Here is a 10,324-nt window from a genome sequence, read left to right as displayed (position 1 = left end):
TATATTGCCACACAGGTCGTTTCACATACTCCATAATCATGGATACCAATAATCAGTGTATGCTACACATTGGCATCCTCTCAAGCCCCGGCATAGGCCACATAATCCCAGCTCTTGTATTGGGCAATCGCCTCGCCGCCGTCCACAATGTCAAAGTCACCGTCTTCGTTATCACCACCGCAAATTCACCCACCGAAAGGCAACTGCTCGAGTCAAGCCGCCTCAACATCGTCCAAATACCGCCGGTTGACATCTCCGCCTTGCTTGACGCCAACACCAAGCCGGTCACCCAGCTTTGCCTGCTTGTACGCGCAGCTTTGCCGGGTGTGCGGTCCGCGTTATGGGCGACGAATCAATGCCGCCGCCTCGACGCGCTCGTCGGGGACTTTTTCTGCACGGAAGCTCTGCCCGTGGCGGATGAGCTTAACGTGCCCAAGTTTATTTATGTTCCGACCAATGCATGGTTCACGGCCTTGACGGTTTACTGTCCGGTTCTGGACAAGGAAATCGTGGGTCAGTATGTTGAGCAAGAAAAGGGGTTGGAAATCCCGGGTTGCAAACCGGTCCGACCGGAGGATGTGGTTGACCCGATGTTGGACCGGAATGATGAGCAGTACCGTGAGTATCTACGGGTAGGTGGGGGGTTTAGCATGGCAGATGGGATTTTGATGAATATTTGGGAAGATGTTGACCCGGTCTCACTCAAAGCTCTTAGAGAGAATGAAACCCTAAGCAAACTTGTGGGAAGATCACCGGTTTATGCTATCGGTCCGCTGACAAGAAACATTGAAGAAAGAGATGGTGATGGGATGATAATGCAATGGCTAGATAAGCAACCTCGTGAGTCTGTCTTGTACGTGTCGTTTGGAAGCGGTGGAACGTTGTCGGCCGAGCAGATAACCGAGTTAGCTTGGGGGTTGGAACTGAGCGAGCAAAGATTCATTTGGGTGGTCCGACCGCCATCTAAGCGCGGCCCGGACGACGCGTTTTTCACTACCGGACAAGGAGCCGACGGCACGCCAAATTACTTGCCGGAGGGGTTTAACACTCGAACCCAAAAGCAAGGGTTGGTGGTGCCCATGTGGACCGAACAGGCACTGATTCTGAAACATCCGTCAACCGGAGGGTTCCTCAGTCATTGCGGGTGGAACTCAACCCTAGAGAGTATTAAAAACGGGGTGCCTATCATCGCGTGGCCCTTGTACTCAGAGCAAAGGCAAAATGCCAGCTTGCTCACAGAGGAGCTAGGGGTTGCAATTCGGCCTAAGAAGTTGCCAACAAAGGGAATAGTGGGAAGGGAAGAGGTGAAGACATTGGTGAAAACAATGTTGCAGTCCAATGAAGGAAAGGAGATGAGGGAAAGGGTAGTGAAGCTAAGGATGAGTGCAGAGAAGGCTATAAGCATCGGAGGCTCATCATACAATTCCATGTGTGAGCTTCTGAATACGATTGAAAAGAGGAGATCAGAGATTTGAAACTTTGCACGCACACAAGTTTAATATAATTATATTGCAGCTGAATATAATGCTGATCTTTAAATAATTATGTATTGGATATCTATATTTGCATGTCATGAATAAATTCCTCGTGCTTTTTTTATTTAGTGTTTTGGAGCTTATTAGCTTGCTTAGATGAGAGGATTTAAAAGCAAGAAATATCAGTAAATAATAAACTTTATTTTAGCACTAGGCAAGAACAGCAGCAAATTGGCAATCTAATCATTATACGGTTAACCATCGTTTACCTGCTAAGGTAGACCATGTTTCACAGTTCATGCATTTATATAAAATATATTTTAGGAATAATGATTAAATATGCCATTCAACTGCAATTAAACCACTAAACTCAAAAAATCTACAATTGGGTTTTGAACAACACAAATTCGTGAAATTTCAGCCAGCTAGTCATTTTAGGTTAAATTGCACGAAAGAATCCAATTGTAATTTTTTTGAGTTCAATGACCTAATTACAGTTTGGTGTGTAGTTGGATGATTTGTTTGACCCTTATACTTATATATTTTAATACATTAAATGTTTATTTTTAAAATATATTATTTAAGTATTGAATATACATTATTTAATATGCAATCAAATAATAATTAATCTTCAATAGAAAAATAATGTAAATTCAGTATATTAAAAAATGCACGTGCAATTATTGAACAATGGTCCACAATATAGTTTGCCGCGCCAATCATTGAGTAACCACGTGAAAAAAAGAATGGAATTGAAGCTGCGCTGATGCTAGCAGATAAAGGCCGGATCGGATGCTCTAAAGAGATATTGTAAACCTAATTAGTGTGTTTTGCGGTCACCCTATGTGTAGTGTGTTGTACAAGTTAGGAAAAGGAAATATGAGAATCTTTTTAATTAACTAGAAAAATTTGTACTTACTATTTAAAATTTGAAAATGTGAACTGATCGATAAACTATATTATAGATCATAATTTATATAACATGTCCTAGTTCAAAATAATATTCAAAGTATGTATTTGCAATTAACATATTATATACATTCAATGTAATTATGAATGAATTAAAAGTAAATAATATGTTAACTTCTAATACATAATTTACTAACTATATGTACAAATATGTTAGCTGCAGGTACTAATAGAACAAATTGGTTCGAGATAGTCAATATAAAAGTATACAAGCATGCAGATATAAGAAAGATGGAACATATACTCTGTATTTGCCTTGAGTGTGGAATAGCCCCCCTTGTGCTGAAGGGTAGGGCCCTTATATATGTGTAAGTCCTAACTGTTCAGGAATAAAATATTTTTCAAAGGATACTTTACCTTAATCTGAATACTGAGCAAATTCACGGAACGTATAGGGAGGTATACTCGGAGAATAATTCCTATCAAGTAACCCACCAAACCGTACCCTGACGTTGAGTTAATGAGGAAGAGTTCAGGTTGAAAAATCCAATCACATAGTCCATGATGAGCCCCTCGAGCCTGAGTTGAGCATAGGGGGCGTTATTTACGCTAGTTGCCTCATTAAAACCTTAAACTAAGAAAAATTCAGTGAGAAAAACTTAGCTAAGAAAAAAAGAGTACAATCATAAGTGCAACATTTTGGATTATGAAGGGTTGTCTCAATTTTACCGATCTAGGGAATCAAATTTTTAGTATGATTGAGAGAGATCAAATTTTACTAATCTATGGATCGAACTTTTAGTTACGATTGATATATCGAATTAACTATGATCCAGAGATCCAATTTTACTAATCAAGAGATTGGATTTACTCATGATCTAGGGACCTTTTTTATTTTATCAATCATAAGCGGGAACACTTCTCCCAAAGCTCTTTACTCGAGCTGATCAATCTAGAGACATTTATTGATCTTGATCATAAGCGGTTACGGCGATATAGTAAATGACTACCTCGAACCAATTTGTTCTATGAGGTACATAATATATTAATTGTAGTAATTGTAGTAAATACATAATATGTCAACTATAAATACATAATATGTTAATTGTAGTTGATACATAATTTATTAATTGAATGTATATAATATGTTAATGGTAGGTGCATAATCTGAATGTTGTTTTCTACTAGAGTCTACAATGTAAGGTAAACATTGGTCTATAGTATAACAAGTGGTCTGCACATAGGTAAGACCAACTCTAGCCGACAAAAGACCACAACAATCATCAATTGTTATACCATGGACTAGGGTTTACCTTGCATTATAGACCCTAATTCAAAAATTATGTGGCAACAATTAATATATAATGTGTTTTCAATTAATAAATTGTCTGTAAATAAATTGAAGTCACATAAAATGTTAACTAGAGACACATAATATGTTAATTGTAAACACATAATATGTTAAATGTATATTATGTGTCTGTAGTTAACATATTATGTGTTTTCAATTTATTTACAAACCAATACTCTATTAACTTCGAATATATAATATCTTAATTCTAGACATATAATCTGAATATCATTTTGGACCAGGGTCCACAATAGACCAAGGTTCACAATGCAAGGTAGTATTGTGGACCCTGGTCCATAGTATACTTTGCCAACAATCATTATACTATATATGAACAATGACCCACCTTACAAAATAAACCATTGACATATATAATTAAGATTTGCCAAAGATCTTGTGGTCTGGTGGCATCTGGTTTACACTCCCGTAGGGAAGGGAGTGGGTTTGAGTTTCAGTGGAGGCGATTATTAATTCTTTGTGAAAAAAAAAAAAAGAAAAAAAATATATATATATATAGTAAGATTCATTTTAGTATATTGAGGTTCATTTTTAGTACATTAAATACTCATGTTGTGCATGTTCATTTTTAAATATACTGCAAAAAAAATAAAATGTGGGCCATGGTCCATAATATAATTTGTCGGATCACAGAGACGTAAATCAACCTAAATTGTTTGTAGTTAAGCTGATTCAAACTAAAAAAGGGAAAACCAATCATACCCTTGGCTAGGGTTGTGCTTAGTACTGTCAAAATGGACCAAAGCCCGCGGGCTGGGCCGCACCCGCCCCACTGTGGGGCGGGTTAGGGTCATGAAAAAATAGTCCCGCAAAAATGCTGGTTCTTGAGCAAAGCAGGCGGCGACTTTGGTGGCGCTCCAGCGAGGCAGGACCTTCTCTGGCGTAGCGATTTTCCCCGTGACAAACAGCAACCAGCAACAACAGATCTAGAACTTCCTCTTTCCGGCGACCTTCTCTTCCTCCATGAGCTTGACAGCAATGGCGGCGACTGGTTTATCCTTCGACGGCGGCAGCCATTCTATCGATCTGCAATTTCCCGTAGTAGGCAGCAATGAAAAGAGCATCGTCGTGGCGGAAGCTTCCAATTAACTAACTCCAACCCCTCTCCCGCATAGGGTGGACGGTGTTGGCAGCTGGACCTCTACTCCGGCGTGTTGGTTGCTGTAGAAGCCTCATGTTATGCTAATGATGATAACTACCAACCTAAAGAAAGACTTAGGTCTCATCTAGATGAAATGTGTAAGGAAAATCAGCGCAAAGCGTAAAGGAGACGACCACACCATGAAAAGACAAAAGCACCCCTGTGTTGGACGGCCAACTGACGGAAATTCTAACTATAGACTAAAAGTGACAAGGGCTAAATAAGACTGGCCACAATGTGGCAAAAATTAATGAAGTAAATTAAAATTAGCAATACCCTAATAACAGTAAGACAAAAAAAAAATGACTCTTTAAAAATACACATTGACATCTAGTAGTACGTATATTACTAAAAACCATCATCTCACCAATCACTCCATTTACCATTATCTGAAATCATGGCTATAATTGAATAAGGAATAAACACAACATAATCATCATCTAACCCTACCAAAACCTTTCTACACTTCTTTACTAAACACCGCCAAACCCAAAAAAAAAAAAAAAAACAAAGGACATGATTCTCACATACACAGTTTCCCCATAAAAATTCTCCCATGTCTATTTATATTTCACAATTTATCTACTTTGTTTTGGGTTTCATATTAAAGCATCCCTAATAAAATCAACACAGGTAGAAACTCTCCTTTTTTCATCATCTAAACAACTTTCTAGAGAACAATTGAAGTGATCCATAGTCACTAGTGATAATTAAAATATTTCAATTACCAAACTATTTCGTATAGTCACATAATCAACAGTCACATTTGACTATAAAAGCTAGAAACTAAATATAAGAGAGGGTCCAAGAATAAGAGCGACAATTGTATGGGACGATGAGCCTTTTATGCGGCAACAGGTTCAGTAGCTTTGCTCAGCCATGCCATCTCAGAGTCGTTCAAATATGGAGCCAGGATTTCCTTGCATTTCGAATGGTAGTCATTCAACCATTCAACCTCTTCAGGTACCAGAAGGCTCAGATCAATCAGTTTCCTCTGATATGGTGCCTATACAACAGATCAAAGGATTATCAACCACAATTAAAAAGCCAACTAAAATTAATTTTACGTTATTTTATGTTTTAGCAAGCTGTCACTGTCAAGGGTTTTGTGTCTTGATCATTCTCTTTAAAGCTAATAACCACAAACTAAATAAAGATTGTGTAGTTGAAGTCATACAAAATGCAAAACTATTTTACAGGGTGAAGAAATGCAATTTACAAAACAAGTCATTTTCTAGTCCCAGAAAATTCCACTAAACAGAAACTTTCAGAAATATCGTGTATTTTTATGTAAGGACAATAATAGAACTTACCCATGTTATATGATCAAACGACAAGTAACCCTTTTCCCCGAAATTGAATTTAGTATCAGCCTCCTTGATAATAAGCACATTCTCCAATCTCACACCAAAGTTTCCATCCTCATAATAACCAGGTTCTGGACATAATAATATCATAATATTAGTCTCAAAAAGTTGCAAAACACACACATGAACATTATATGCATAACAAGGCCAAGAGCGAACTGTCTTTTAAAAACAAACAAGCATATGCAAAACAGTTGTTTAGTTGCTGAGCACCATTGGTCCATTGGGAATCATGAAATGAAAGATAGTGAAAACGCAAGTTGGGTAGCTACCCAAGCTGAGCTGTAAAATATGGCAGCGATAATAAATAAATAAATAAATAAATAACTTTTAAACATGTGAGCTCAAAATGAAGTGGTAACAACACCCACTTACCATCTGTAACAGTCATTGAAGCTTGTAATGGCACATTTGTAGCTGCTGGCCTAAAACTGATTTGATGAGGCCCTGCCATGTGTGTGGAGACAGATGTAGTCCATTGATATAAGAACTGACAATTTACCTTTATAACACAACAAAACTTACCTTCATGCACATTCAAGTAAGATCCAATGCCATGACCAGTACCATGTCTGTAGTCAAGACCATATCTCCACAAAGCAGTCCTAGCAAGAATGTCAAGTGTATTCCCTATAAAGTAGTAGTTCAGTAAATTCAATGGATAAATTTATTCTCCAAATGCCAGTAAAGTTTCATTTAGGCTAATTAAATTACTATCTCATACTTCACTAAAAACCTAAAATCTCATACCATTGGTCCCATTTGGAAACCGAGCATTCCCCAACGCAATATGGCCTTTGAGAACCTACATAAAGTCAAAAGATTTTTTTAACACTGAGGTAATAGCGGATAAAGCAGAAGAAGCATTTTAGTTTCTAATAATGGCGAGTTATGAAATTATGCTCACAAACAATACTGTAAATATGACATGTAACTGTCCTTTCAACACATTATGATAAGAGTTCCAAAGAAAATTCAAGCAGCAGCAATTTGACCACTGAAATTCAATTTCCACTCAATAATGTGCCTCTAAATTAATTAGTGATTATGAGAGACATCCTATGGATGGCCAACAGTAATTTTCACCCTTGGCTAGGCATTTGAAAAAAATACAATTTATTGCATTGGACAGTTTCCGAACTTTACTATGCAATAGCACCTACAGAATTAATTGCTGGCTGCATCCCAAAATAAGCAAATCAAAGGGAATGAAGTTTGTTTGACACTGCACTAATAATATCAAGCTCCTTTAAATACTATATGGTAATATAGAATAATTTTAACTTGACTTCAGTTATACACAGTTAAATGAAGCAAGGTTTTTGAATCATATATTAATACAAAGTTCAACATACCGCAGTATAGCATGCTTTCTCGTGTAGTGTGGGTTTACCAAAGTGAACAGTCCGGGTTATATCAGTTGTTCCATCGAGATACTTCAGTGACATAACACCATCAATTTAAGAGAGAAGTGTAAGTTAGACAGAGGTAAGCCAGAATAGAGACCAACCATGATCAACATAGCTGTCTAATAACAACAAACTTAAATCAGAAAAGATGGACAAGAAACCTGTGCTCCTGAATCAAATAGGTATATAGAATCTGGATCAAGTTCTGCACATGTCTCCACAGCAGGAGAATAATGGATAATTGCCGCATTTGAACCAACGGAAGAAATAGTAGGAAAACTCAAGCCTCTAAAATGCTGAATTGAAAGAAGAAAAAGATTTGCCAAGAATGTCAACTAAATGATATTTTTCATCATCCAAAAATGACAACATATTCAACTTAAAGAAAGAAAAAATAACCACATAAGAAATGGTCGATTTTACTACTTAGAAAGACTTGAGACATGCTGTTTGTTCCACTATATTGCATGAGAAAAAGATAGTGAATTGGCTCTACACACCTGACCATTAAACTATAGAGGGCATCGCTATATGACAAGGGATTTTCCTCATAAATTTGTCACTTGACAAAGGGCTATTACCTCTTTTGATGCACGGAATTCCTCCAGCTTATCACTTACAGACACTTCTGTTAGCTTTAAAACATTCCTGACATTGTTGTTACCAATCAAAAGCATTAGTAGTTTACTTTACAGGGAAGAGAGAAAATGTCCAGAGCTGATTGAAAGTAATGCCATGGATCAGAATCAGTACTTTCTAAAATCACTGATATTTGTTGAAGATCTGTAAAATGTACAAGTAAGCTTTCATTTCTTTGAATAATAACGCAGAATAAGCTTTACCATTTCAAGTGACAATATGCATTACTGCCTGATTGGCACTACATTGAAAAAAAATTCCTTAAATGGTCCTGATAAAGGTGCTACTTTTACCTAAACATGGGATGACCCCATCATGATGCTGAATCTAAATATAGACGCCAAAGTGACCATTAATAAACACATACACACACAAGCAAGCAAACAAACAAACAAACAAACAAAAAAGAGTCAACTTACGGTTGTTTCTTCTGGCAGGTTGTCTCAGCCTCAATGAAGTAACCAGATGCCCCATAAATCTCCTGCATCTGAAAAATAACATAGTTTAGGTCAATTTAACCATCTAAATACCCATTTTAGAGTAAATAGAAGTACAAGGAAAAAGAGAAGTCGTAAGATAAAGCAGAGATAATAAAAAAAAAATTGTATTTCAGATAGGTAGGTTATAATGTTATATATTCCTGTCATTTAAGAAGAAAAAGCAGCCACCTGTTTATCCAGCCAGACAAGATATTGCACTACAGCTGCTCCATCTCGAATATGTGCTTTCTTCAATCCTTCCATCTCAACAGGATTCTGGGAATAATAATCAGAATGCTCAGCAAATTAAACATATAGTATGATCATTAAACCATACCATTCAAAAAGCTTATAACTATGGAACTTTAGTGTAACTATCCAAAATTCCAAACTCCCACAATTTTATTCCTCTTCACATCCTTGGGTTCAGTTACTTCATGTTCTAGATACCATCCAAGCATATAAATAGATTATGAGATTTCATTTTCTAGATACTTTTAAAGCTTAAAAATAGATGATCCTTGTTGAAAAATAAAGAGTTAGGTTTATCTATAGGGTTGTGTCTGTTTATGAATAGGTGTCAGTTACTTACAGTTATGTGTATGTGTATATATATGTACTATGTTTCTTCATTAGAAACATAGAATCATACTAATATATTGAATCTTTCAGTCTTATATACATTTTCCTATTCTTTGATTCTATCTCTGCTTCCGCTTAACTGGCGGGTGGTTGTTATTCTCCACCCGCCAGGCCATTCCATCTTCCAAATTCAACAATCCTAATAGTGAAACTTATAATCAAGTAAGATTGGAACCAAGATGCTGGTAGAAAGGAGAGGATATACGCACATATATTCATGGACAGTATGCAGAAAGAAATATCAAGATATAATACCCTGGCCAAGGACCTTGCAGTCCAGTTATATTGGCCTGAGATTCCATATGAGAGATCTCAGGTTCAATTTCATTTCCCCCCAATTGTACCCAAAAATAAATAAAAATAAGTAAAAGATGCAATGATCCAAGCCAGCAGGTGATAACAAGTAGATATTTGACTATTAGAAACTGGAAAGTCAGTAAACCCTTCAACATGCCAATGCATTTATCAAAAACATATTGCTTTCGTTAGATCAGAGTTGATTCAGTTTAGGCTTAAGTTCCACAATATCTGAATCTACATAAAACAAGTTTGTATGTAACTACCTTTAGGGCTTTGGCTAGAGCTATAGGTGATTGCTGGAGGCGAACTTTCTCAACATTTAGTTTGGAGTACAAAGCAAAGCAGCATTGGCCAGGGTCAACCCATATGAGATCATTTCCCTTATCAGCAGACCCGTTGACCTTAGTCTCTTCACCTAATGAAGAGCTCGTTTGACTTCCCTTACTCCAGGAATGAATGAGCTGGCCACAAGCTAGTAGGGTTACATCTTTGCTAACTTCACCGTAATCCCGCACTTCAATACCATTTTCCTCCATAAAAGAGGTCACCTGCACAGTATTTATTCATACTTTTAGAGGGGGGGGGGGGGGGGGG

General features: G+C 37.0%; 2 protein-coding genes across 2 annotated transcripts in view; one reads left to right on the top strand and one right to left on the bottom strand.

Moving 5' to 3' along the window:
- On the top strand, positions 1-1,603 carry LOC116019282 (anthocyanidin 3-O-glucosyltransferase 5-like). Its single transcript, XM_031259432.1, has one exon. It carries the CDS (start codon positions 39-41, stop codon positions 1,473-1,475), a length of 1,437 nt encoding a protein of 478 aa, XP_031115292.1. The 5' UTR covers positions 1-38; the 3' UTR covers positions 1,476-1,603.
- Positions 1,604-5,429: 3,826 nt separating this feature from the next.
- LOC116019523 (aminopeptidase P1) overlaps positions 5,430-10,324 on the bottom strand; it is a 14,616-nt gene continuing 9,721 nt past the window's right edge. The window contains exons 6-16 of the mRNA XM_031259772.1: positions 9,994-10,278; positions 8,978-9,064; positions 8,729-8,796; positions 8,252-8,318; positions 7,832-7,966; positions 7,617-7,697; positions 7,012-7,066; positions 6,787-6,891; positions 6,637-6,708; positions 6,208-6,332; positions 5,430-5,900 (exon numbers count right to left, since the gene is read on the bottom strand). Of these exons, the coding sequence (XP_031115632.1) occupies positions 5,739-5,900; positions 6,208-6,332; positions 6,637-6,708; positions 6,787-6,891; positions 7,012-7,066; positions 7,617-7,697; positions 7,832-7,966; positions 8,252-8,318; positions 8,729-8,796; positions 8,978-9,064; positions 9,994-10,278 (1,242 nt within the window). The 3' untranslated portion in view covers positions 5,430-5,738. The remainder of the gene's footprint in view (positions 5,901-6,207; positions 6,333-6,636; positions 6,709-6,786; positions 6,892-7,011; positions 7,067-7,616; positions 7,698-7,831; positions 7,967-8,251; positions 8,319-8,728; positions 8,797-8,977; positions 9,065-9,993; positions 10,279-10,324) is intronic.

Source organism: Ipomoea triloba, chromosome 5, assembly GCF_003576645.1.
Source record: "Ipomoea triloba cultivar NCNSP0323 chromosome 5, ASM357664v1".
Taxonomy (NCBI): domain Eukaryota; kingdom Viridiplantae; phylum Streptophyta; class Magnoliopsida; order Solanales; family Convolvulaceae; genus Ipomoea; species Ipomoea triloba.
This window is presented reverse-complemented; position numbering and strand designations above follow the sequence as displayed.